The sequence below is a fragment of the Humulus lupulus genome, chromosome 6 (genome assembly GCF_963169125.1).
Source record: "Humulus lupulus chromosome 6, drHumLupu1.1, whole genome shotgun sequence".
In the NCBI taxonomy this organism is placed as follows: Eukaryota; Viridiplantae; Streptophyta; class Magnoliopsida; order Rosales; family Cannabaceae; genus Humulus; species Humulus lupulus.
The window spans coordinates 2,956,489-2,977,704 of NC_084798.1; the positions used below are offsets into that span (position 1 = coordinate 2,956,489).

Consider the following 21,216-nt stretch of genomic DNA (forward strand, 5'->3'; position numbering starts at 1 on the left):
TTTTCTTGTAGGATTTTATTTTATTTACTCTGCAATTTTCAGATCTACTCTTTCATTACACGCACAAATCAGAGACCACCACAATCAAAAAAAAAAAAAAAAGAAGAGATAAAGTGGGAGAAAGAAAGACAAACAACGATTTATAGAGGTCCACCACCAAATTACTGGACCTACATCCTCTTGAGCTCGCCTTAGAGGTGATTGAGCTTGAATCTACACTAAAATGATGAACTAGTTACAAGATCTTCTGAGATTCCAGCCACAGCGAATCAGCAAAGGTAATCTCCTTTCTTTATTCTTGTTTATACAGTCCTAGCACTCAATACACAGATATTCTTTCTGTTTCTTACAACTCTTCTCTCTTTCTTTTCTTTCTGCAGGTCTTTTCACTCAACCTAAACACAAAGACTGGCTCTCGGTATCTCTTTTTTCATTTTCTTCTGTATATTTTTATTACAATAAGTACACATATATATATATATATATATATAGTTTTGAAATACAGAGAATAATCATGAATTTTTGACTGAGTTGTAAAGTTGTTTGAATTTATTGTAACAGAAATATTGATGTAACTGTCTTTCTGTTGTTTCTGTTTGAAAAGGGTTAGGACTTAGGGCGACTCCAACCTAACCGCATATCAGCATATATATGCTGAAAATCTTTCCAGTCCAATTGTATTCCCCTATAATACAATCAACACCGTTAAGCCGTTTGTGATCAGTGCCACAGGATACATACTATGCACTGTTCACAGAGCAATTTTTTTTAAAAATTTTAATATATATATCACATATTTAAAAAAAAAATTAATATATTTATATCTTATTTATTATTTTATTAAAAAATAGTAAAATAACAAAAAATATATTTTTTTAGGGTATAATTTTTGTTGTTATGAAAAAAAAAAAGTTGCTAAGATTTGTTCTATTGGGTATCACTATATATATATTATGAGTTGGAGATGCCATTAACGTGTGGACTTGATATTTCAATATTTCTCTCTCTGAGCAAAAATCAATTACTTTTGTACATACATTATATATTTTGCTTTGACTACTTCTCTTTCCAGCTCAACTCCCAATAATTTCTCAAGTTATCAAGGAAATGGAAATAGGTGATATCAGTGGGGTCTGACTAGTTTGACTAGTAATAAATACAAACAAACAAACTTTATTTTCAGGAATCTTATCCCATCAGTCAGCTGATAATAAGACTTCACGTGGAAGAAGTATACCAATCGTCATGGAGCCACCAAGCATGGATATTGATGAGGATCAGCGCTCCATCCTGGCCTCTCGGAAGAAATATGATGTTTTTATCAGTTTCAGAGGAGAAGACACCCGCAACGGTTTTACTAGTCATCTTTCTGCAGCACTCAAGAACGCGGGAATTGATTACTTTATTGATGATGACAAACTGGAGCGAGGACATGAGATTTCCCAAGCACTTTTGGATGCCATCGACGACTCAACATTTTCTGTAGTTATATTCTCAGAAAATTATGCAGCCTCGTCGTGGTGCTTGGATGAGCTGGAGCATATCATTCAATGTATGCAGCAGAAGAAGACGCAAATTGTTTTGCCGGTGTTTTACCATGTTGATCCTTCGGATGTGCGCAGACAGAAAAGAACTTACGCAGACGCATTTGCAGAACATGAACAACGACACAGCGATTCTATGATACGAAGATGGAAGGCTGCTCTAACCACGGCAGCTAATCTTTCTGGATGGCATTTATCCGAACTCAAGTACGTAATGCTTCTCGTTGATATTGTTTCATCATTAATTTGATTTTAATGTTCTTCTACCTAATAAATATGTAATTTGATTTGAAATTGATTATATATAATTTAGGAAGGAAGCTGATTTAGTGACTGAGATTCTCAATCATATACGAGGAAAATTAAATTCTACATCTTCAAAGAGTAGTGGCCATGGCCATGGTGATTATTATTTAAAACAAGGTTTAGTTGGAATCAACAAGTGTGTTGCAGATCTCAATAAGTTGCTATCGATCGATAATGCCCCCATTTTAGGGATTTGGGGCATGGGTGGGGTGGGTAAGACCACCCTTGCTTATGTCATGTTCGAAAAATTTCGTCATCAATTTGAGAATCATTGCTTTCTTCAAAATGTTAAAGAAGAACACCAAAAGCATGGATCAGATTTGGAGAGACAATTTTTTCAAAGACTGTCAAAAGAAGAAAATATATACTTGGAAGATTTGGGTTCCATAAAGGATAGGCTATATCATAAGAAGTTGCTTATAGTTCTTGATGATGTGGATGACTTGGATGTCTGTAATTCTTTACTTAAAGATCGTCATGCTTGGTTAAATTCTGAAAGTAAAGTTATCGTAACAAGTAGAGATCAACAAGTGCTTCGAAATATTATTGGAGATGATGATGAAAAGATGATATATCGCCTCGACATACTAAATGAAAAGGAAGCTCTTGAACTCTTCTATTTGCATGCCTTCAAAGGTAAAGCTGTTGATCAAAACTACAAAGAACTGTCAGAGAAGTTTGTAGATTATGCTAAAGGTCTTCCACTTGCTCTCAAAGTTTTGGGTTCTCATCTATTTTCAAAGAAGATAGAAGTATGGCAAAGCATGTTGAGTAAGCTAAAAGAAGTAAACCCCGATCAAAGAATAGTAAAGGTGCTACGAATAAGTTTTGATGGCCTAGAAGAAATAGAGAAGAACATATTTCTTGATATAGCATGTTTCTTCCGGGGCCACACAGAAAAGTATGCGAAAGATGTGTTGGATGCTTGTTATGGTAGTTCTTGTGATGCTATTGAAGTTCTTGTTGACAAGTGTTTGATAACTAAAGATGTGTTGGATTATTATGAGGATTATTATGGGGAAGAAAGAAGTTTTATTATACTTGAAATGCATGATTTGTTGCAAGAAATGGGTCAGTCGATTGCTTGTGGGTCAAATGATAATTGTTTGGAAAACTATAGTAGACTGTGGAGGCACGAAGATATCTGCCACGTCTTGGAAAATAATATAGTAAGTATTAATATACAAGTGAATTAATATAGTTTTCTATGGAAAAACTAAGGTAATTTTGTATTTATTATAAATTTTATTGATTTTTTTAATCAATAATTTCTTTGAAATTTTTAAACTCACCACAGTTATCTTTACCATTAATTGTAAATTTGTTATATTTATAATTCTTTTGAACAAATATCATGCAAGTGGAGAATATTTAAATTGTTTTCAAACTGGAATACTTATATCTATGTCATTGGAACTTACTATATTATAAGAGAAACGAGATATTTTTTTTTTCTTAATAAACACCATTTTTTAATTAAAATATATATATATATAAAAAAATCATTCATAAAATTTGGGATGGTAAGATATATTATGAACTCAAATGATTTAAATTAAAATTTAAAAATAATAATACATGAGTTTTAGGGGGAAATAAAAATGAAGAATAAAATTTTGTTGAGTAGATTGAAAACCTTTCTTTGTGTTTTTTGGCATGATTTTTTAAGCTCCTTAAGTGCCTAAAATAATGTATTGTGGTTTTGTTTTATGAGTATTAAGAAGTACTTTAAATTATTTGTTTGAAGTATTCAATAACTCCAAAGGAAATAAGTGTTCGTTATTTTGATCTTGGCCGAGAAAAATAGAATACTAAAGTCATTTTGAGCTTTCATATAATATTTATACAGATTATTTTATTTATTTCCTTATAAATTTCCTATTTTATCATTATTCTCATCAAAGAAAAAAGTACCTTAAAATATTATTTGTGTTAAAGTAGTGTACACTATTCAATCAGTAACACTAAACAAAATAGATTTTTAATTATCTTCTCTTGATGTAGGACAGTTTTATCATTATCCATAATGTACCCTATTCAAATATGATATCTAAGTTTATATTATTAAAACTATATATTCATATTCATTAAGAAACATGCACTTTGGATAAGATATATGTATAATGTATTGCTATTTTATCATAATATTATATCTTTGTAATTGATAAAATGTGTGATTGAGGAAAATAAGAAGTAATATTTTTAGTTACTCATTTTATATTTATTACCTAAATAGACAGCAAAATATCTATATTGAAATTTCTTTTGGTTTGATTTTCCAAATTTTAGGGCACTTCAAAAATTAAAGGGATATTTGTTGATGATTATCACATACAAGGAGAAGGAGAGATAAACTTGGACCCTTCAGTCTTTAAAAAAATGTCAAGTCTAAAATTGCTTCAACTATCAATCATGTATAAACCATTTCAGCTTCCTCATGGTTTAGACTCTTTTCCTATAGAGCTTAGATATCTTGAATGGTATGACTACCCTTCGAAATCTTTAGGGTCAAAATTTACACTGGGTAATCTTGTCCATCTTAGTATGCCTCGGAGCCGGCTTGAGAAACTATGGGATGGAATTCAGGTTGGTAAAATAAATATATGTTTGATCTTTTATGTATTAATTCATCCATCAATCAAGTTGATGAGATTTTAATTTATATAGTAAATATAATTGTCAATCACATGACATACACACATTGATTAATATATGATTTCTCTTTTTGTCATTACAACATATATGCAGGATCTTAAAAACTTAAAACATGTCGATCTAAGTTCCTCAAAGAAGTTAACTTGTCTCCCAAATCTCTCGAGAGCAAATCTTTGTCACATGGACCTACACGGTTGTATAAGTTTGGTTGAGCTTCCTCCTTTAAGGTCTCACAACGTTCATGATGGAGAACTTCGACTCACTGGGTGCTATAATCTGAGAATTGTTTCAGAGATGTTTGGTAATATCAAAATCATAAATTTGTCTTGGATAGCAATAGAAGAATTACACTCTTCCATTGGCTATCTTAAGAATCTTCATGGGCTCTATATCTTCAACTGTAAACATCTTAAGAAGCTTCCCAGCAGTATTTGTTATTCTGAATCATTGCAAGTTCTACGTATGAGTAGATGTGTGTCCATCGACAAGTTTCCAGAGCTTCCCAAAAATATAAAAGAGTTAGATTTGAGTGAAACATCGATACGACAAATCAATTCATCATCCTTTGAGTGCATGCCTTATCTTGTGTCTTTAGACATGAGAAGATGCACAATGCTTGAAAGCCTCCCAACCACCATTTGTAAGTTGAAGTCTCTTGAAAAACTGTCTTTCCACAATTGCTCACAACTAAAAAGTTTTCCGGAAATCTTGGAGTCTATGGAGAATCTGAAAGAACTTTATCTAGATGGAACATGGATTGATGAGGTTCCACAACCCATTGAGTATCTACCTAAGCTTAAAATTTTAGACTTGAGCGAATGCGAAAATCTCAAGTCTATTCCAATGTCTAACATTTATAATATGCCCAACATTTATGTGGTCTACATTGATGAATATCAAAGAGATCAAAATTGGGCAGTTTTGTTAGATGTTTGGATTTCCGAAACTCTTCAACAGTCTAAGTGTAGATGTTCTTGTTCGAATACAAATCTAATCTCTATCCTAAAATGGAATGCTCTATGTAACTATTATAAATTTTGGAAAGATTTCACTTGTTGTGAATGCTTTTTGCTCTACACAATACACAATATTCTAACGGGCAAAGCTTTGCAAGATACAATTTTCAGACCAAAATATTCAGTAGAGAAAAAGGTTTGTCTCTTTTTTCTATAGCGTATAATAGTAAGTGTGATAAATTTTCACTATTATAATATCTAATAAAACTGATTCTACTTGTTTGTGTTGTATTACAATAATCGCAGGCTTTGTATTGTCCTAGAGTGAACTTTTGTTATCCAGGAAATAAAATTCCCCAGTGGTTTGCTTATAAGTCTATGGGATTTGCACTACCTGTAGACTCTGCTCCATCGACTTGGATTGGTGATGAAAGCTTCTTAGGCATTGTTATATGCCTTGTTGTTGATTTGGGGAATTTCAATGATTTGACCATACTTTGTGAAATCCATTGTTTAACCTCTTTGGATGAATCACACTTGTTCTGTTCATATCTAAAGATCACACAAAAACATACTCAATGCGATACAGATCGAGTGTTCATACTTTATCTTACAAGAGATGACATTTATAAGGGAAAGATTGCTTCATTTAAGTTTAACATTTATCGCCCACCGAGAATAATAAATAGTGGAATCGACTGGATATATGTGGAAGATGCAGAGAAGTTTGGTACTATAAAAGAATGTGGAATCCGCTTCATATACAAGAAAGATGCAGAGGAGTTTGGTACTATACATGAAGAAACACGTAACGCTAAGAGAACTAAAATATAAAAAGTATGTAAGCATTTTTCTCTGATTTCAATACATCATTAATTGCTATCAGTTTTTTGTATGCATACAATTACTTATACACAAAACATATATATTTTTGTTAACACCTCTTTGATTGTATCCACTGTCACAAATCTGATCAATTCAATATGTTATTATTATTATTACTATTTGAAATTTAATTATAGTAACTATTGTATGTATATATATATTAAATATATACTATCAATTTTCTCGGTACACACTAATATACACACAACACAACATAAATATATATATGTACACAGTATCAAGTTTTAACCATTATTATTCTGTGGAAATAATTACTTGCATTTTTTGTTAGTGTTTAAGAATAGTTAGTAATGTACATATAGGCATGTATATTGTTTTCACTCTATTCATCATTATTCAACCATAATAAAAAAAAAAATTTATTCTTAATGACTAATGATCAGGTGTTTAAGTTTGGAACTTGCATTATGGACTGACAAAGATGTTGATCTTTCAAGCTACACATTGGTCTTCGATTGATATGATTGCATTCATGTGAATTGGTACTCTCTTGAAATGTTGTTTGGTGGACCAGCTCTTTTGTTTTGGATGAATGTACTCTTTTTCATTTCTAGAGATTTTTCCCAATTGAGTTTTGCTCTTTAAAGATTTTAACCAGACATTGCTATAAATACATTACAATGGTTTTGTTTTGGAAAAATTGTGTATTCTTATTTGTGTTGTACTTTGGCTTTCTATTTTGCTGTATTTAGACTATGCTTTATTTTATTTTTTTTCCTGTAATATACATGATGGAATATTTCTCTACAGACTGGATATAATTAGATTGCTTTATTTTTTTGAGTATTAGTTTTGTAATGGCATAAAAGAAGTCAAGAAATATTGATCATTTAGGTATCTAGCTAAGGCTGGAATTTTGCCCCTCTCAATATCCAATTGTCTACCCAATGCAAAATCAAAGTTGAGTAGAGAAAAACTAAGAGCTAATGAGTTTTACACATGTCAATCCCAAAACTTGGCGAACATACATTCTTCAATTTAGTACTAATGTGAAGGTTTTGGTATGATGTCATGAATTTTTAAGACACAAGAGTACTATGAATGGAATGAGAGAGAAAGATTGAAGTTTCTGAGAAATTATTCTCATATCAATATCACTGATGAGCTCTGTTTTAGCACACTTCTACTTTTTTCATTACAATGCATAATCAAAATTTGGTAGATAACAACTTAGAGCTTATGATACTAAGAAACATGTTGTGTTCATACTTAATGCCTAATCACTTCAATTAGTCACAGAAGACATATAGCAATAAACCTGTTTTAGAGTTGTTGTCTTCCATAAATTTAGATATATAATAACTTTTCCATAGATTTATTTTAAATCTACTAAAGACAGATTTTGGGTATAGTATGAAAAATCAGAATGTGCACCACTACAATTTCAGTTCAAAAATGCACCACTTAATTAATGTGTTGTTTTAACTCAATAGCTACAATCCAGCTCCCAACCAAATTGAAATTTGTTCTATAATAGTCTTTTAGAATGTAAAAAAATCAGCTCATCGCTCCAATTTGTTGCCGAGATGTCGAGCTGAGTTATGTGTTCAAAATAGATCTCAGCCTAACCTGTTAGATTACTTCTAAAAAATACTAGGAAAAACTCAAAGCTCGTCATGGTTTTGGGGTTGTTCTTTGTTCATCGAGTCTAGTTTTTGTTGTAGTTCCTACAAATTCAACATCAGTATATTCAGCCATTATAAGAGTAAGCAAGGAATAGAAAGTAATCAGTTTCATTTCAATATTTATTACCATAAGTTTTTCCTCGAAGCATACTGCTGGAGTTGATAGGAATGCTACATATCTGTCATAAGAAACAAATTATTAAGACAAAGATTAGATAGAGAAAATGAAGATTTATATAAATATATATAAAGAGTTCTTACTCGCAACGACTTGGTTCATCTACATCAGTAACCTCACTTTTCAATCCACATCTAAGTCTAACCTGAAAAACAATACAACAAAACTCATATTATGTAAAACAAATCAAAACCAAAAACTTGTGTCTAATCTAAACTAAAATGATGAGAATAAGTACCTTTAAACTTCTATCAGGTCCATTCCAACACTTGTCTCCATTTGAAAAGATCATGACTCTGTATGAGTCCTCAAATTTGTCCCATTGCCTAGTTCCAAAAAAATGTATATAAGATATAATACAGAGGCGAACAAGTAAACATAAAAAACATATAAATCTATCACAAGAAATAGAACATGCATAATATGTAATCGATATCAAACTCATTACTAGTAATTTTCTAAAATGCTTTCCCTAATATCAAAAAAGAGAATCTAAGCGAAAAAAAATATATAAATTCATCTTAAAACAATTTTATTAACGCTTAGAAGAAAAGACAATCTAGATCCCTAAATATTCTAGTCGAAAGAGATTAAAAAAGTCTAGTAAAAAACAGAAAAAGGGTATGTGAACATATTTATTGATACTTTCTCTTTTCTTTTAGAGTTTAGTTCCAATATTTATATATATAAACATCAAAAGCATAACAAGAGACACTTACCCCAAACGAGTTGTGCTGTGTCCATCGACCTGGGAAGCTTGTTTAAATGGGCACACTTTGTAAACATACCTGACCCAAGAATTTTACAAGCCAAGGGTGAGGTTCATCAAAATTATCAAATCCGAAAAATTCCCTATAAACTATCTATAAAAAGAAAATGAGTCAAATTTATTACTTGTTTTCCTTGCCCTCAAAACATTGACCATAGAATGAATAGAACTCCTTATCTACTCCTGCAATTTACAAACGGAGTTTAGCCGTCAAATCAAGCCAGAAAAATAAACTTCAAAAGTACAAAATGCAGCTAATTCTTACTGACCAAAATCATGTTTTAGCTTTTGTGTCAAACTTGATATTCTTGATTGGATTTTAGACAATTTAGTACTGGATTCATCGTATTCCTTGCGTATACGAGCAGCATCTGAGGAAGTGAACATATATATAATTACTTTTGATAAACTTTGTTCCAAAATCAAAAAACAACAAAACTAAAAGCTTTTGTCTTCTACCTGACTGATTCACTGGAGTCTGGAATAAATTAACAACCTGAAGAACGCTCCGCACCTTTTGTTGTATTGTCTCCAACCAAGAAGGATTACTTGTTGTTGTTACATCTAAATTATATTTAAATAGATAATAGTAAACAAGAAGTGACATACAGCTTAAACATGGTCAAAGTAATTAAATGAAATATAATTACACATAGAATATTACTCAAAACAAACAGTTGAATACCTGACAAATCAGAATCAATATCTGAGTCATACTTATATGAAGAACTAGAATCTTCAGGATCTTCCTCTCTAATATCATCGTCTACCTCATCCTCTATATTGCTGTCATCATACTTATGGTGTTCATCATCAGTTTCTGAAGCATAGCCATTATCTTCCTCATCATGTGTACTGTCCCTTGGCATCTCTTCATTGTTTTCATCTGCTTCATGATTATTATCTTTTTCAGCATCAGAATCTTCTGTTTGCTTCCCAGTGTTTTCTCCTGTCCAACGAGAAGCAACAAGGCGGCCCAATTCTTCCCTTGACAATCCCTCGGTATTTTCAGATGCATCACTACCCTAAACACCAAGGAAGCAAACAACAATAAACTCAAAGGAAATCATAATTACCTTCAAACTTAGTGAGGACTAAGGAACTTCAAGAATTAATTGTTGCAAATCTAATAAAGTGCAAAAGAATATCACAACTCTGAAAAAAAAATATATATATATATATGTATATACAATGCAGAGGACAAGAAGTATCCCAATCTGTTCTATTATGAAACAAATTTGCAACGAATAGGTGACTTCCAAAAGATTCTTTAAGTGCCAAAAATTTTAGTCAAATCCCCATATAATTTTTTAACTATAAAATCATCAATTGCCTCACTATTGATCTACTTTCTTTGTTCCCAGCTTCCCATGCCTCAAAATTTTGCAGTCAAACAAAGGTATGTATAAAAGGACCTAGCAAGCCATCAATCATCCCATGATACATAGAAGCATAAAACCCATCTTAAACCCAGAATAGAAAAAGTAGATGTTTCAATTTTCAAACATTGCAATGAAATGAAAAATAAGTAAAGCTAAGACAAACGAAGATAGATATCCCAAATCCAAAAGATTTTTCTTCCATACAGGGAAATCAAAATACTATGGTAAACTGAAATTTCGTAATTATATAATCTCGTAGTACATCTCCTATAAATAGAGTTGGGGATTGGAAGCATACTGTATCTATGACTTCTTCAGCAGACACCTTGCCATCAACATCAGTTCCAGTTTCAGACGTTGCTGTAGACTCTTCTATCACTTGTGTTGTGTGCTATATAGGGGGACATTGATGCAGGAGAGGTTCAGAAAATGAGAGGAAACACAAATGAAAGTGATACTTTTATAACTGAGTCCAAAAATATTTGACAGATAGCTACAAATAAGCAGTCTTAACTAACCTAGAAAACTATTTTTTTTATAATTCAAACTCAAATAAACTCTAATAAAAATCTTTAAAATATATGAAAGTAAAACTGCAATCAATTTCTAATTACATGAGACATGTTTGGAATCATGCAATAATCTAAAATACAAGCAATGAAGCAGCAGTTCAGCAGATACATATTAAAAAGTTTAATCTATTAATTACCTGTTCTACACCTTGAACTGGGGACCTTTCCTTTCTGGAAGCATCACCATGTTCAGCTTCAGCAGCTAAACTGTCATGGACGTCCACAGCATCCTATTAACAGTGGCAAACGTGAGAAGTAAAGGCAGTGAGAATATTTACAAAAGCAATTCATAGTGCTTATAATAACAGACCAATTTCAAGCAAAAAAATATTCTAAATGTTATTGCTGCAGGAAGAAAATCCACAATAGCAAGAATTACTAAAGGGCCACAAATGACAAAAGAAACAAGTTCCACCTTGTAACTGCAAATTAGTAAATGCAATGACAATTAAGATAAAAACAACACAAAAAAAAAAAACTATCATAACCTGATCCGAAGGAGAATCATCTATGAGGCCTATCTTTTCATCATCTGCACTATTGGTTTCGGTTTCATGGTTTGGTTTCTCTACACCTTCAACATTTTCCTGCTTAGCTTCATCCTCGTGTTTGTTTTTCTCCTCAGCTTCTTTCTTCTCTCTCTCTTCATTTTCTTTCTGTAAGCGTTCCTTCTCCTCAGCCTTTTCTATTTGTTCTTTACGCTCTGAGGTGAAGAAAAAGTAGAGTTATATATTTCCCATAAGATGCATACAACATGAATGCATCTTAAAAATGTGCCTTACTATTATCATTGTGAGAGATACGAAAAAGAGAAAATGAAAGAAAATTAAGAATATGCAGTGTCTATTTAAATATATTTTGTGACATTCTGAAACTTTCACAAAACTTGAACACAAATGTTTCCTTGTTCTCAAATTTTAATGCGCTCTAGTTATGAAATATAAAACTGGTAAAATATATGCAGTAAATTGATTGCCAATTAGCAAGACTCCAGCAATCGTCCCTTCGGGAACATCCGATAAAATTGGAATGATACAAAGAAGATTATCATGGCCCCTGCACAAAGATGAAATGCACAAAAAAAGACTCCAGCAATCAAAACCATAACACAAGAAAAAGAAACTGACAATTTATTTTTCCTTATGATACTACAACAAGTAGATGTAGATGTTTCGCATATGTATATGTAGAAAGAGAAAATTCTAACACTGTACAACTTCCAGTTCTCGTGCTGCTCAAAATAAGGTGAGCTTTGTATTGGTTTGGAGAAAAATAAAAACATGAGAAGCCTATTACTTACACATGGAAAAAAAATAAACTTCGGAATGCACACCTCCCAAGAGCCATACTTAATTTTCATTAATACAAAATATCACTTCATTGAGCATTGGAAGTTCAATAAAAGATACTGACCCATATGCAAGTTGAAATAATTTGCATAAACCCTATGAATAATGACATATATCATAAATTCATCACCCAACTTAGATAAAATAAATATGAATAGGGAATGAGGAGATTATACCTCTAAGCTGCTGGACAAGTCCTTTAAGTGTTTTCTCTTCGTTTTGTAGCTTTGATAGCTCTGCCTCATCCTTAGCTATAGCTGTTTTTGCTAGTTCAACTTCCTGCTTTCTTATTGCAACACCCTCTTGAAAAGTCGCAATTTTTTTCATCAATTTGTCCCTTGCCACTTTCCCAGCCTCCCAACATGTATTAGGGCATTTTCCTTTATCATCATACTCATCACTCCCATCACAGCAGTCTGAGATTAAGGACTAGTTAAAGCAGATTAGAGAAGATCTAATAATTCTATATTACATCCTACATGCTCGCCACATTTAATATATTGGATGATCAGAGAAAAAAAAGGCTCATTATGATTGAATTCCCATTACTAATTCAATAAGAAAGAACTCAAAATATAAGAAAAATAAACTAGGGAAGTAGAACTAGGGAAGTAAAACTGGTTCTTGCGTCTATACAAGTTATTAAAGCAGCAAATTTAAAGCTACTTACCGCATATACCATCATTCACTCTAGAAGAGAATAACACTTTAGGAGCATGCCCTGCATTTCGACAATAGAATCTTCCATTTGGACAAGCAGATGTTCCTACAATCCACCAAACAAATATGCATAGCATTTATCAAAATCAGTTAATCACAAAGACACCCAATAGAAAAGTATAACATTTCACCAAACAATGCAATGAAAAGAAAGGGAAAAGAAAAACAAATGAATAATATACAAACTGCAGTAAAGTTAGCAAGTATAATAACCAAAAAAAACCCATCCCCATAAGAAATCAGATACACCTTTCACCTAATATAGATAAATAATCAAATACAGCAAAACATAGGAGAGGAAGATGATACCAGGCTCGTCGGTGCCATCGGGGCAATCGCAGAAGTTGTCGTTGAGCTGGGTTTGGGTGAATTTCTTGGATCCGTCTTTACATTTGATGGAATCAGAAGACTTGTAGTATTTTTCATCTGAGCAATGAAGCCAACACCGTCAATAATCAATCATTCTTCTCATCACATATACAAACAAATATAAATTGAAATGTAAGAAAAGTTGGGTTTTGCGAACCTTGGGGAGCGATTCCGAGATATTTGGGAGGAGAAGAGGCTGATCTAACAATGGAAGCTGCAGATAGAAAAAGACAAAGCAGGAGCGGAAAGACCTTGGGGATCCTTAGCTCCATTGTTCGCAAATAATTGACCCTAAAATTCACTGAAATTCGCTTATATATATAAGAATATATGTAGATATAGTTATATGTATATATATATGTGTGTATATGTGATTGTGTGGTGGAAGTGTATTGGTTCCTTCTTCAGGCGTAGATGGAATTCTCCATTTACAGAAATGTTGAAAGAGGTTCGAGTTTCATTGTGAGAGAGCTGGTAACGAAGAAGAAGGTGTTTGATTGAGCTCGTACGGTCAAAACGACGTCGTTGGTTGAATAAAAGAGTCAAATTTATTTATTTATTATTTTATTTTATTTTTGGGAAATTATTAATAATTTCATTATTATTATTTGATTTTAAAACTAAGACCTTTTTTTAGTGAACAAACGTATTAAATTAAAGTTAATATAAAAAATTCTATTATATTTAGATTAATTGGCGGATTATACTATCACAAATTTAATTAAGATGAATATACAATATGAATATATAATAAATATGTGAAATTCTAAATTATCATCTAACAACTTAATTTTATTTTGATAAAAGCATAGTGATAATTAAGATTCAATATCATATTATAAATTAGGGAATTTACTCATTTTGTATCATTTGTTTTTGCAAAGTATCGTTCCGGTATCATTTGTTTTCAATAATACTCATATGGTACTCGTATTTTGAAAACATAGATATTTCATATCATAATTTATAAAATTTTGTCAATATGACCAAACTGTTAGCAGTTATATATAATTTGTAGCTCGTATGATAGAGAATAATTTGATTAAATTAGTAAAATTTTATTAATTAAATTTGAATTTAGGGTACCAAATATGTATGATTTTAAAATGCAAGTACAAAATATGTACGATTTCAAAATACAGGTTACCAAATGAGTATTATTTGTAAACACAAGATACTAAGATGATACTTTGCAAAAACACAGGGTACCAAATAGCTACCTACCTACCTTTAGCATTTTTGTCCTTTGATGTTTTTATAATTGATATAGATGTTAAAAACTGATTTTATAAAAAATATTTATTAGATTGTAACTAGATTAAATTTGATTATAGAGATATATTGTACTGGATTGGATGATAAATTACAAACTACACATTATAATTAAATTGGATTAGGATATAAATGTTAGATTAATTGTATAATCACCCTTATATACACATCTAAATTTGTCCATTAATCTTTCAAATATGTCAAATTTGCATTTTACCACATTACCCTCCAAATTATGTCGTTTTCTTTATTTATTTTTGGAGTATTTTTTTGAATAATGTGTTTTGTCTCATTACCTGTTTTGACCCTATATTTTGATAAATTATTTTTTGGACCCTATATTTTGTAAAATAGTTCTAATTGAACCCTAAACCCAATTTTTTTCAAAATTTTCTCAACTAAAATTGCAAATAATTCACCAATCTAACAATTCAGAACAAAAATAAAATCATTCTACTTAAAAACGGTGTTGTTATATTCAATTTTTTCTTCGTCAAAATTGAATTTAGATGTCTATTTGAACTATTTTAAAAAATATAAAGTTCAAACAGATAATCAGAAAAAACACAGTACACTTTTATTTAAAAGAATTGAGTAAACGACATGTTTTTATGATTAACAAAAAAACGACATGAATTTTCTTGTCGTTTCATTCGAACAAAACCCCCTTAAAATCTCAGCTATAAGATATTTTATCACTGAGCTTTATCCATATACCTTCTTCTTCTCAGCTCCCAACAATGGAGGGAAGCTCTCTTCTCACCACTTCTTCTTCTCTCTCCAGCTTCAGAATCAAAACCCATTTCTCTTTCTCTTTCTCCTTCTCTCTCTCTCCTCCTCAAACTTCTTCTTCAGCTTTCTCTCACATCCCAACACCATTCCACTCTCTTTCTCTCTCCCTCTCTTTCCCCAGGAGCTCTTTTCGTACCTCGGCCTTCACCGTCGACCAAGCTCCCCAAATACCCACTAACCATTCGGCAGACCCCTTGCCCAAGACTGATAAGAGTGGCAGGTTTTGCAGCCCAAGAGCCGCTAGAGAGCTCGCTTTGTAAGATTTCTTTGAACCATTCTTCTCTAATTTGAATCATTGGAGGTAATTCAGTCTCAATTTTTGGGCTCGAATGCAGGTCTATTATATATGCTTCGTGTTTAGAAGGGTCTGACCCAGTTCGGTTGTTTGAGAAGAGAATAAATGCTGGACGAGGTAACTTTACTTGTAAAGTGTCCATATAAGAATATCTTTACAAGACTATAGCTTATGTTAATCATTGTCAAAATTTTATTTTGAGTTGGGTAATTGGATGTTAATATGGTATTAATTTAGCCTATTAACTCAATCAAGCATTCGATCAAAAATAATAGCAAATAAAAAGAGCTGCTATAGATTCCAATTAAGATTAGTATTCTAAAAGTCATTTCTTCATGGAACATATAAGAATATCCCACATCATTGCAAGTCGATTCTGAGATGGAACTTCAAGAATTTTAACATTCCTCTGATTTTTGTTTATGTGGTTCAAAATTATAGCAAGAAAAAAGAGCTTCTAGAGATACGATTTAAGATTACTACTAGAAAAGAGCCACCACATTATTGCCAATTGATATCGAAATGGAACTTCATGAATCTTAAAACATGCCAATGTGGTTTTTGTTAATGTTTTTGAAGTATTTTGTGAATTATATTGAGAGATTGTGTGTGTTTTCAGAACCTGGGTATGAGTTCGACAAGGCATCATTGTTGCAGTATAACCATATGAGCTTTGGAGGGCCTCCTGTCACGGTAGAGACTGTGGAAGAAGCAGACGAGCTTACGAGAAATGATGACGAGGAATCCGCAATTGGTTAGTGTGTCTCAAAACTTACTTTTATCCCAAATGATTATCTATTACTTACTAAAGTTGGATGTTTTGAAGTGGAAATAGATGATGCTTTGGTGCTCTTAAGTAAAAAAACTCTTTTTTCCTTTGAAATTGAACACATTTAGCTAGACTGCACTGGTTATATAAGTGAATAGTTCTTGGGTCTAGTGTTTCTTTCATGGCAGAATAAGTTAACAAGAAATACCAATATAGAGTAATCATAGGTTTCAGGAAATTTATCTGTATTGTTGTCAGACAATGCTTGGTATCTAAATTAAATTCATCTGGTTTGTCACTCAGAAGCGGAGGTCCTTTCAGCTCCTCCAAAGTTGGTATACAGCAAACTGATCTTGCGGTAAGCATATGACTATATGACTAAATTCGCCATTGAGTTTATCATGCACTAAAACTGAGTTATTTTTTAGTGAAAAATGTCAGTTACAATGATAGGGCTAATAGTTTTGTTTTGTGTTGATCTTATGTAACAGTTTAACGAGGAAACTTTTAGTTGCAGTCATGGATCAGTGGGATAGTCACGTACTTGTCATTGACCAAGTTGTCCCTCCAAATTGGAAGGTCTGATACACTGGAATTGTGTCATCCATCATAGTGTTCTTAGACAAGATTATGACAAATTATTACTTACATTTATGCAGTCAGTTTCTGGCTTTATCTCATATGCCTTTCAGTGGTTCTTTCTTTTCTCCTATTTGCCTGCTTTCTTTAACCCACTTCTATAACCATAATCTGCATTAAAAGTTACTAAGTTACAATGTTGTTGTATTTCAGTGACTCTGATGTTACAATCTATATAGTATGCTTAGGCTGTTAGGCATGTGTTTATACTTGTGTCAATTGAGTAGTTTTTCAATTATTACACTTCTAGTTGCCTATAGTCTCTGCTGATTCAAGTTGGTCCAGAGTGAGTGGCCTTTGTTCAATCCACTCTTTATGTGGCATGAGTTGTTTTATGTATTCAAATGTCATGTTACTCATATATTATGAACTCTTCATCAAGATATCTATTTGGGTATTTTGATCATTTCTGCAAAGCATCACTTCTTTTTTAGGCTGCCTTAGAGCAAACTTTTCTATTTCAAGTTCATTACTATAAACTTTTATGTATCTTTTTCAGTTTTCTTAATCTGTTTTGGACCAAGAATATACAAAGCATGATCATTTGCATCTTCTTCAGGATGAGCCTGCCGGAAGAATCTTGGAGCTGTGTATTCTTCATTTAGCAATGTCTGAAATATCAGTGCTCGAAACCCGCCACCAGATTGTCATTAATGAGGTACATTCCTTACTAACCCCAATTGATTTAGCCTAAAGAAAAAGAAAAACATCCACATCAAGTTAATTTTATGTAAATTAATATGTATGATTGATATTGCAAAGGCTGTGGATCTTGCTAAACGATTCTGCGATGGAGCGGCTCCTCGAATAATCAACGGATGTCTTAGAACTTTTGTCCGAAACATTGAAGAGACTGGTTTACCTATGGCCTTGGAAGACAAGCAAAAGGCGGTTAGTTCGACGGACTGAACTAGGAGCATGTTAGTTTGTAGGTGTGTTGGAGAAACCACTAGGGGTGGGGAAAATACAATTTTTTTTGTTTCATTTTGGCTCCTATCAAAGTGGGGAGCACTAGAGCCTACATTTAAAAGGCTTAGTTTGGAAGGAGAAGTTTTAGAGGTGATTTTGTTGTATTGTAAGTTTAATGTGAAATATGTAGTATAATTTACTCAGCAAAAAATGTAGTATAATTTTTAAAAATAATGTTATATAATTATATCAGGATTTTGTATTGTGGATATTCCAATAATACTAATATTTTCTTTTTAAAGCTCTCTCCTTTAGAGATTGGCTCATCCAAACTCCACCTGAAATTACTTGGTTATAAGATATCAATTTTTATTAATGTAATGAACACATTGTACTTTCCAATGAAGATTTCAATAGGAATTTATTCCACTATACATCCTCATTAACATTTAAACGGCTTCAGAAGAAATTTGTACTATTTTTTCATGGGAATATACTCATTTGGTACCCTATATTTTTACAAAGTATTATTTTGGTACCTCTGTTTTCAATAATGCTCATATGGTACTTGTATTTTAAAATCGTACATATTTGGTACCCTAAATTCAGATTTAATAGATAAAATTTTATCAATTTAATCAAACTGCTGTCAATTATATAAGTTACAAATTTAAATTTAATTACATAATTATATATAACTGATGACAGTTTGACAAAATTTTATCTAAGTTTAGGGTACCAAATATGTACGATTTTAAAATACAGGGTAACATATGAGTATTATTGAAAACATATGAGTATTATTGAAAACAGATAGTACCATATGAGTACCATTGAAAACAGATGGTACCAAAATGATATTTTACAAAAACATAGGGTAACAAATGAATATATTCCCTTTTTTCATTCATTCATGAAAAGAAATAACAGGACAAGATCCTCAAGTGGGAAAAAAATGTATATTTATTTCTGATGCAAAATTCTTGATGCCATAAATAATTATACAACAAAATGACAATCTCCACATGTACAAGCCTTAAGGCCATAAGTAATCTTAACCATGTTTGAACCTGAACTGTAGGGAAAAAAAATTGATGATCATTTTACCAGAAATATTAAACAGAAATCAGCAAAACTTTCATAAGGGTCTATGTTAAGGGTTAATTTCTCAGGCAAACTTCTAAAGGAAGTTCTCAACACACTGGTTTAAGATTTAAATCAGAAACTTTCTCTGGGAATTATTGAAGGGCACTTTGTATGAACAACACTCTAAATACTGTTTCGGAGCAGCCGGGTGAATTCCAAACAGCCGGGCAAGGAATTGCTTTTCACTGGTAGCAATCAAGCTTGCAATGGAGTAGTTTTTGTTACATAAACCATTCTCCTCAAGCCAAACATAAAATCCATATCTGCGTTTGATCCGGTTTTCTAGATCAAAACACAAAAATGCTGGGAAATTATCAAGGTACTGCAGTGATGATCCCATATCCTGGCACAAAAAGTTTACCTTCTGTTCCAACATTTCTGGGCTTTGACCGAGAATTTTCGGTGCCATCCTAATGTGAAAACAGAGCTTTGAGTATTCAATACCCTTGCTAAGAAGGCAATCAAACCGTTTCTGTAACTCACTGCTGGTTCCATGTAAGTTTTTTAGGACCTTCATAGTCAAAGCGTTCTCTCCAAACCCAATTCCTTTCAAAAACTCCAGTTTACACATCGTATGAATCGGTGTCCTTGAAGATTCCATCTTCTTCAATGCACTTTCAAACTCTGTGTCTATATCTTCATCAGGAGAAGCAATGGTGTAAGCTGCCAGTAATTGGCCATTTGAGCTCTCAATCTTATCAAAGAACCATTCATGAAGATCCAAAGCCCTCATCACCCGAGGCAAATTAGCCATTTTATTTCTTCCCAACACATGATGGTACTTTTGACTAACATGCTGCAATTCTTCAGAGCTCAATCCAAAATGTTTCAACAATCCCAAAATCGAAATCGCCGGTGTTTCAAAGTCAAGACTCAACATTTCAGGACTCTGAAGAAGAAACAACCCCACACAATCTGCTCCAACACCCAATTTACAAAAGTAGTTTGCTTTTTGAACCAAAACCTCTTTTGGGCATTCAAGAAAAAGCCCTTTCTTCCTACACATTAGTTCCCCAACCTTTCCCTTCTCACAACCCAAATCATAAAACACCTTAACCTTACTACAAACGTCAAACCAAGCATCCACATTTCCCTCAACAGAACTCCCCATATTGAATTCTACAAAAACCCTTTTCAAATCACAAAACAAAGCCTCAACCTCACCACCCAATTCACCTTCCAACCTCAACAAATAAGGAAAAGCTAAACATATACCAACCACAGATAAACTAGCAAAGCCAAATTCTTTAAACCCATTAAGCCTAGCCTTAAGCTCAGAAGAACTTCTACTAAAAATCAAAACTTCTTCTCTATACAACTTCCCCAACCTATTCCATGGAAACCCAAATCCAGAAAGAGCATAAGCAGCATTAAGAACAGACCCATCTTCAGAAAAGAAGAACTTGTTCGCAGGCAAAAACCCAGGCACATCACTATGATCTATCCCAATGCTTTCAAAGAAAAACTCAAATTCATTGATGGGCTGGTACCTGAGGAGCTTCCGGAAGCTTCTGGAGAAAGTTGGGGCAGAGAAATCGATCTTTCGGATTAGATTGGCGAGCGAGACAATGGAGTTTCGGCCAATGTGCTCGGCATAGGTGAAGGGCAAGGACCTGGTGGCGTGGAGGTACTCGACCAAGGCTTTCTGAGCTTCTTCCACGACTTTAGGCTTGTACTTAGAATGGATTTGGGGAAGGTTTGGGTATCTGGAGAGGCCCTTGGGTATGGTGGAAGCTGAGGAGAAGTGGCGGACGACGATGAATAGTGATTGGGGAATGGTCATGGTAGAGTAGAGTCGCTAAAAGCTTTCAAGTGTTGCAACAATGGAGTTTTAAGGGACTTTTCTCATCCCGGGAGAAAGAAGAGTGTAGAAATCGGCCATTGAAATGGGCCGTAGCTCAGCTCAGAGACGGCGCCCGGAACGGCGAGAACAACCCCTTCTTAACAAACAATCTAATCATTATTTGGCTACTTAACCGTTTCTTGTGTATTTCCTTAGTAGAAATATTAGGGAGTAACTAAAAAAATTTCTCTCTAAGATTTTTAAGTATGATAAAATACAA

At 32.7% G+C, this 21,216-nt stretch overlaps 4 protein-coding genes and 1 non-coding gene across 5 annotated transcripts; 3 read left to right on the forward strand and 2 right to left on the reverse strand.

The window, feature by feature from the left end:
- Positions 1–30: 30 nt before the first annotated feature.
- On the forward strand, positions 31–7,150 carry LOC133781402 (TMV resistance protein N-like). Its single transcript, XM_062220372.1, has 8 exons — positions 31–278; positions 381–418; positions 1,184–1,751; positions 1,858–3,019; positions 4,140–4,436; positions 4,599–5,657; positions 5,768–6,298; positions 6,751–7,150. The coding sequence occupies exons 3-7, from the start codon at positions 1,246–1,248 to the stop codon at positions 6,293–6,295; spliced, it is 3,552 nt and encodes a 1,183-aa protein (XP_062076356.1). The 5' UTR covers positions 31–278; positions 381–418; positions 1,184–1,245; the 3' UTR covers positions 6,296–6,298; positions 6,751–7,150.
- Positions 7,151–7,716: 566 nt separating this feature from the next.
- On the reverse strand, positions 7,717–13,798 carry LOC133781403 (glucosidase 2 subunit beta). Its single transcript, XM_062220373.1, has 16 exons — positions 13,489–13,798; positions 13,272–13,388; positions 12,913–13,008; positions 12,419–12,658; positions 11,382–11,596; positions 11,031–11,123; positions 10,620–10,712; positions 9,625–9,964; positions 9,399–9,503; positions 9,209–9,310; positions 9,065–9,122; positions 8,890–8,958; positions 8,409–8,496; positions 8,254–8,315; positions 8,120–8,171; positions 7,717–8,034 (listed from the first exon to the last, which is right to left on the reverse strand). Exons 1-16 carry the CDS (start codon positions 13,601–13,603, stop codon positions 7,972–7,974), a joined length of 1,908 nt encoding a protein of 635 aa, XP_062076357.1. The 5' UTR covers positions 13,604–13,798; the 3' UTR covers positions 7,717–7,971.
- On the forward strand, positions 11,893–11,993 carry LOC133787227 (U6 spliceosomal RNA). Its single transcript, XR_009872260.1, has one exon. It is a non-coding gene; the product is annotated as a U6 spliceosomal RNA (small nuclear RNA).
- A 1,521-nt stretch (positions 13,799–15,319) lies between the features above and the next one.
- On the forward strand, positions 15,320–18,308 carry LOC133781404 (uncharacterized). The gene is made up of 7 exons (XM_062220374.1): positions 15,320–15,651; positions 15,731–15,807; positions 16,310–16,444; positions 16,763–16,817; positions 16,951–17,038; positions 17,658–17,756; positions 17,861–18,308. The coding sequence occupies exons 1-7, from the start codon at positions 15,344–15,346 to the stop codon at positions 18,005–18,007; spliced, it is 909 nt and encodes a 302-aa protein (XP_062076358.1). The 5' UTR covers positions 15,320–15,343; the 3' UTR covers positions 18,008–18,308.
- A 644-nt stretch (positions 18,309–18,952) lies between these two features.
- Positions 18,953–21,116, reverse strand: LOC133781405 (transcription termination factor MTEF18, mitochondrial). The gene has a single exon (XM_062220375.1). The coding sequence runs from the start codon at positions 20,934–20,936 to the stop codon at positions 19,221–19,223; it is 1,716 nt and encodes a 571-aa protein (XP_062076359.1). The 5' UTR covers positions 20,937–21,116; the 3' UTR covers positions 18,953–19,220.
- Between the last annotated feature and the right edge of the window lie 100 nt (positions 21,117–21,216).

Excerpts from the sequence above, each read along its gene's own strand:
- LOC133781402 (XM_062220372.1), top strand. The coding sequence starts at position 1,246 with ATGGAGCCACCAAGCATGGATATTGATGAGGATCAGCGCTCCATCCTG. Across the intron at positions 4,437-4,598 it reads AACTATGGGATGGAATTCAG|GATCTTAAAAACTTAAAACA; the intron begins GTTGGTAAAATA and ends ACATATATGCAG. Across the intron at positions 5,658-5,767 it reads AATATTCAGTAGAGAAAAAG|GCTTTGTATTGTCCTAGAGT; the intron begins GTTTGTCTCTTT and ends CAATAATCGCAG.
- LOC133781403 (XM_062220373.1), bottom strand. The coding sequence starts at position 13,603 with ATGGAGCTAAGGATCCCCAAGGTCTTTCCGCTCCTGCTTTGTCTTTTT. Across the intron at positions 11,124-11,381 it reads ATGATTCTCCTTCGGATCAG|GATGCTGTGGACGTCCATGA; the intron begins GTTATGATAGTT and ends CACTGTTAATAG. Across the intron at positions 10,713-11,030 it reads CAGTTCAAGGTGTAGAACAG|CACACAACACAAGTGATAGA; the intron begins GTAATTAATAGA and ends CCCCCTATATAG.
- LOC133781404 (XM_062220374.1), top strand. The coding sequence starts at position 15,344 with ATGGAGGGAAGCTCTCTTCTCACCACTTCTTCTTCTCTCTCCAGCTTC. Across the intron at positions 15,652-15,730 it reads GCCGCTAGAGAGCTCGCTTT|GTCTATTATATATGCTTCGT; the intron begins GTAAGATTTCTT and ends GCTCGAATGCAG. Across the intron at positions 15,808-16,309 it reads GAGAATAAATGCTGGACGAG|AACCTGGGTATGAGTTCGAC; the intron begins GTAACTTTACTT and ends GTGTGTTTTCAG.
- LOC133781405 (XM_062220375.1), bottom strand. The coding sequence starts at position 20,936 with ATGACCATTCCCCAATCACTATTCATCGTCGTCCGCCACTTCTCCTCA.